The sequence below is a fragment of the Dipteris shenzhenensis genome, chromosome 18 (genome assembly GCF_047967505.1).
Source record: "Dipteris shenzhenensis isolate YYH24624 ecotype China chromosome 18, Dip_SZ_1.0, whole genome shotgun sequence".
Classification (NCBI taxonomy): Eukaryota; Viridiplantae; Streptophyta; class Polypodiopsida; order Gleicheniales; family Dipteridaceae; genus Dipteris; species Dipteris shenzhenensis.
In genome coordinates, this window is record NC_141613.1 from 32912896 (window position 1) to 32918895 (window position 6000).

The 6000-nt window shown below is 42.6% G+C and overlaps 1 protein-coding gene across 1 annotated transcript in view; it reads left to right on the plus strand.

Annotated features, from left to right (window-relative positions):
• Nucleotides 1–5558, plus strand: part of LOC147891132 (AP-1 complex subunit mu-2) — a 30155-nt gene extending 24597 nt beyond the window's left edge. The window contains exons 10-12 of the mRNA XM_087389489.1: nt 2007–2148; nt 2258–2380; nt 4761–5558. Of these exons, the coding sequence (XP_087245615.1) occupies nt 2007–2148; nt 2258–2380; nt 4761–4859 (364 nt within the window). The 3' untranslated portion in view covers nt 4860–5558. The remainder of the gene's footprint in view (nt 1–2006; nt 2149–2257; nt 2381–4760) is intronic.
• Nucleotides 5559–6000: the final 442 nt, after the last annotated feature.

The window sequence follows — 6000 nt, forward strand, 5'->3', positions numbered from 1 at the left end:
TTTGAGTTAAGCTATATGAGTACTTGAATGAAACAACATATTTTGGACTTCCTGCTGTTTATTTTGGTATAATTCTTAGCATTTCATGGAGATGTCTTTCTACTGTTGAGTTCTTCTTAGATGTGACATTCATGTACTTGTGTAGGGTTAAAAAAAAAAAATCGGACTCCTTATCTCACCTTAAATATAGCAAAAGGTCTCTTTCAAAGTCATTTTTTGGCATTTCCCTTTCGCATCTCTGTTCACTTTTCTAATCAAAATGATGCATAGCCTTTAGTGGAATGCATGTGTGTGTGTGTGTGTTTTGTATATCTGGTGTGCATGTATAGCACTCTGACTTTCATCCACAACCTTAATTAGTATATCTTATCTGGACAATCATGTTAGAGTTAAGGTCCTACCAAGAAATAACCCTACGCAGCAGAATAAAACTCAAACTCTCACGAATCTCTCTCACTGTTGGTGCACGCGTGCGAGCACACACACAGAACCCACACAGAAATGAAGCGGAAGGTAGAGAACAAAAACTCAGATTTTATTCATCCACAGGTGTGGGTAAACTGCTCATAAAGTGAGCAAGGGACATCCAGTAATGCACTGGGTGAAATGCAGCCAGAGGAGGGCTGCACAAATTCTGATGTGTGTGGTCCTGAAGGACTGACACCATTCATCTCCTGCGTGCCTTGTATCAGGGGATTCTGTGGGATAGAACTGAGCCAACAAAGGCCACCTTATATAGACAGCAATCACTGGACCAGGCCGAACTGGTCAGTAGAATAAACTGACCAGATCCATGCCAACCTGGATCTGTTGAACCCAACCAGAGTAACAGGTGTGCTGACCTGTTTTTGCCAACCTGCTCCCAGGCAAGACAAGACCTATAAATAGACCTTTCCTTGTGCTGCAAATCTACTGCACACCTGCGCAAAACACCTGCGAGCTGTTCCTGACAGCCACGGACTATAGCTGCCCATGCTGCAAGCCTGAAATCAGTAATCAGATGCTGCAGATAAACCCTACCCACTCTTGTGCTCCTCATATGGGGCTCATAGATTAGTGACCTCTTCTAACACCGCCTCTGAATGACTGATCTGTAGGTGAATACCCATGCGTCAAATGAGATGCTCCAACTGCTCTCTGGGAAGAGCCCTTGTGAAGATATCCTCTGTAGGGACGTAAAGCAGCTCCAGGACCTCATCCATAATCAACCCGTGGATGAAATGTTACTGAACCTCAATATTGTTAGAAAATATAGACGGAGGTTGCTTGCTGTCGTAGCCAACACTCCCGCAGCAGAAGATTGTGTAGAAACGTAGCCCAGAAATCACTTACTGCTAAATTCAAATCTCACTTGTTTTCCTTTGTGCACACGAGTGGATGCAACGTTATTGAACCATGCTCATCAGAGTAGAAACAGTAAAATAGATTGCCCAGATAGATGGAAAAGCTTCATATAAAGGTGCGCTCAGTGTGCCACCATCTAGCAGAAATGGAGCTGTCTAGATGAGCACCTCCAAGCTCTGACAGCCTGCGTGCTCCTACACAGCTTTAGTGGTCTGAGTAGATGCCGCACCTTGCTCCTCTGGATGCAGCCAATGGTAAGACACTGTTCACCCTCTCCTTGTGTGAGGCTCTCAGTGGATCCCTGTACTCCCTGCTGCTGGAACTGCAGCCGAAAGCTGAGGCACCCAAGCTGTTTCAGTTCTCGACTAAAGTGCGAGGCAGTGCTAACAAAATTTAGACGTTACAACAGATACCTTATAAAATAGAGACCTATATCAGATGAGAAATTCATAACTGCAGTATTAGATTGAAAAGCCACAAGTGTTTAACAAGTTCAAAGCTCCGTAAATTGACAATACTTTGTACTCTGTGAATTGGCGCTATGGAGGCAGGGATGGTGCTGAGAAAAGGCAACATCTCTGCTTCTTGCTTGATCTTCATTGGTTCTGAGGTTCGAGTGAATGACAGTTTCTTAACAACATTGTTAATTTTTTGTCTTGCAGTACAGCCACTAATGTGGAGATCGAAATTCCAGTCTCTTCAGATGCAACAACTCCTTCTGTTCGAACGTCGATGGGTTCTGCTGTATATGCGCCAGAAAGAGAGGCATTATTGTGGAAAATTAAGTCTTTTCCAGGAGGGAAGGTAGATGACATATATTTGTAAGAGCAAGAAGGCAAGATGTGCATCAATCAACGTCAAGATGTATTCAAAATTGTGTGTTCTTACATTAAGCATATGGTGTGTTCTGCAGGATTATATGCTGAGGGCTCAGTTTGGCCTTCCTAGCATTACTGCTGAAGAGTCTACTCCAGAAAAGCATCCACCTATACGAGTGAAATTTGAAATTCCGTATTTTACTGTATCAGGAATTCAGGTAGAGGTTCTGCGCCAAAAAGTGCATTATGGTACCAGCTTTCTATTAATAGTACTTCTAAAAAGTAGGGTCTTTGCTCAAAAAGCACATATTTGTAAATTATGCAGTGTATGTTTCTTTTTAAGTGGCATGCATCTGAAATCTTTCTTTTCCTTTCGTTCTGTAAGACGCATTGATTAGTCAAAGCAGCTTTGTTTAGATTTATACTTCTTGAAATTGCCCTGACAACTAGAAACTATGCGACACACTGGATTTGGGCAGACATATCACAAGGTTAAAACACCTTCATCAAACGAATATAGGTCAGGTGTGTTAGAACTTCGGAGACTCTACATTCTCTCGTTTCTCCGGGCTATAGGCAACAGTTGCACCAAAACTCTCCTTGACATCCCAGATGCTATGTACCTGGATGCTAATGCTCACTTAATCCAGCAGGGTTAGGGACCTTGTGGTTAAGGGAAGAAGGCTAAGGTGGATCTAGAGGACTTAGCCAAGAGGAAAGGGCTAGTTGGCTACATTTAGCTAGGGACGCTTTATGAAGTGGGATTTTTGTTAAGACTGGCCAAGGCTATTGTGGATTCATTCAGTGTTCACACTACTAGATGGTCTGGTTTGGAGCTATCCTGGTTTGGATCGATAGCTAAGGCTCCTACCCTCTACATGACCGACCACGAGATGCTGTGCTGAAGATTCCTTGGGAACAAGTTCTGGTGGTATGGGATGCGAGAATCTTGTGGGAGTCTGACCACTAGCCCGTGTGCTCGGGGTGTCTGGGAGTGAGTTGCCAGCTGGTTGTCTTGATGTTTGGCGATTGCTGTTTGGATACGTGTTTATGGTTAGATCCTAGTGGGCACAGAGAAGCCCTAGCAAATGAAGAATCATTGCAAGGTATGCTAGTGCGAGGTGCTAGGTATGTGGTACGTATATTGAAGATGTTCTTATGAATTTCTGTCATGTGTTGAGGAGAAGAGTTCTGGAAATTTGAGCTGATTGTGGATACGAACCCAAGGGGGTGATGAATTGGTAGAGGGGTTGCACCAGCCTGATTTCGAATCAGCTTAGACTGTGATTGTTACCCGGAAGGGACTGCTTATTTGTTGATCAGGGATAACCTCTGGAGGGCTGAACGACTGGTTGGAAACCAGTTCATGCAGCCATGGGGTGTTTTGTGAGGCAGACTGCTGTTGCAGAACCTGCCTGGACATATTGCGAATTATTGTTGTGCAGACCTGTGTGCCAGTAGATCGCGGGGTGGTGCAGGGGGATTTCATGATTGTTGATCGCTGCACAGCTGCCTGTGTGTTCGTCTGTTGAGTTCAGAATGTTTTGTTTGTTCTAGGAATGAAAAGGAATCTCATATTCATTTTATCCATTGCTACATCCAGATATAGAGATATCTTTGATGGTTCCCACTGTGCCGTCTTTGATTTCAGAAATGGCAACACCATTGTCAGTACTGGAACATCGTCTAGGTGTTTATATGGACTTGATCCCTGTGACAGAGAAACGGACACTGCAACACTTGCAGCAGTACAGGTTTCTATGGTTGCAGACACTCATTTGTGGCATGAGTGCTTTTGGCATCAAATTTATGGCAGCCTGGGCAGATTGCATCCACAGAAATGGTTGTTGATCAGCTAAAGATGCATGCATTATCCAAACATGTCTGTGAGGGATGCCTACTTGGGAAAATGCATCGGTTTAGTTCGCTGTGTTGGTGCAGCCCTTCAAGGAGGGTAGCAAGGAATGATAGGATTCACGCTAGCCAAAAACCGAGTTGAGCACAAGCTGCGAAGAGTCGCAAAGAGGCGAAGAGTTGAGTCTTGCAAGTCAAAAACTATCATGCCGATGTTGGACTGTCAAAAACAGCCAACTATTGTTGCTTCCGATGTCTTTGATACATTGCTGCCCTTGCTCAAGTCTGCATCAGACTTTTGGTGAATCGTGCCAGAAACACAGCTATGATCGTGAATAATGGTGATGGACCATGCAGAGCGATGTTAACATATGGTCTGCATGTGTTAGCCAATAGCCATTTGTATTCTAACAAACTACTGACACGCCTGGCCCAAAGAATTGCCCTCCACTATGAGGATATACCCAGGAGCTTATAGTCTGCAACACTGGCATAACGATCTAAACATAAATTTCTTTCTGGGTTTCCCATATATTGTTCTTCCTGTCCTTTCTATTATGTATTGTTAATGAATGTGCTTCTTAAATGTGTGCTTCAAGCGTTGCGAGTCCTGTCATGGGGTAATTAAGTAAAATGGCAAAATAACCAAAAAAGTCTAACAACATGGCAAATTAATTCATAATAATAACAATCTTTTGAGACTGGGCCCTGAATTGTAATTGACAAATATTATTAATGTTGCAGGTCCGGTACTTGAAAATTATTGAGAAAAGTGGCTACCAAGCGTTACCGTGGGTCCGATATATCACCACAGCTGGTGAATATGAGTTACGGATGATCTGATGTGACATTCTACGTAAGCTTTTAAGAGTTAAAGAGGGGGAAAAGTTGAACTGTTTGCTCGGCAAACTGATGGATACAAAAGCCTGGATATTGGACAAAGTATTTTCTGCCATATCCCCAACCAGGATTTCACTAGATTTATCTTTTCAACCATCAGTGGTGGATATGTACGTTATTTCTGCAGTCTTAAGGTTGCAACGGTTTTGAACAGGCTGAGAGAAGACAAGCTTTCTGCGTATGCAAGTGTCTGGGAGCTTTTAAGCCTTCTCCCACCTAATCTTATTATTATGTACCATTGAACTGTATGAATCATTCAAGTCTGCAGCAAGCAGTTTTTACAGATTGAAGTCCTACTGCTCTACTTCTCAAGGTTGCAATTGCAGCTCTTTTGCAGATGATGGAAACCTTTTGCAGCTTTTGAAGGTAACAGTTCAGTTGTGAATTGAGGAACTTCATCTTTCTAAGTTTGCATTCTCAAGCCATTGTTAGGAGATATAAGGCTGATGCTTTTTGGAATCATGCCAAGTGCTGCTGTTGTATGAAATGGCACACTGTCATTTTGCTTAGGGTCACATAGGGTGTCTTTCAACCATGTTAATAACATGTCCTCTCTATCAAAGCAATTTGTAGCCAATAATATACATGTGAGAGAACCCTAACTGAAGTTTTGCTCCAATGACAAAGTATCTTCTGGTTCCATTTGTCTGCGTCTGGCATTCTGTTGTGGGTTTAGCTCATGGTTTTCTGATTAGATCCAATGCTGAAGAAAAATTTCATTCCAATACTGTTCCGAAAAATTTTAAGTCAATGTATAGTGTGAGCTTGTGGCTATGGATATATCAGGGGTGACATGATTTTATAGGACTTCTGTCTTTGAGGCCTAGAATTTATTGGGCATTGAAAACTTCTCCACCCAAGAATTTATTTGGAATGTGAAAGTGTCGCCTAATGGTCTTGAGACTCTTGGAAGAAGATTACGAATCGACACAGAATTTCAGTGTTTTTCAGACTATTGAAGAACACTTTGTAGGCTGCTATTATGTTAGCTTTACTAGGGGATCCTAATGTTGTGCTTAAGTTTTTTAATGTGATTAATGTATGGAGCGCATATCATTCACCATAGTGCTTGGGGCAGGATATT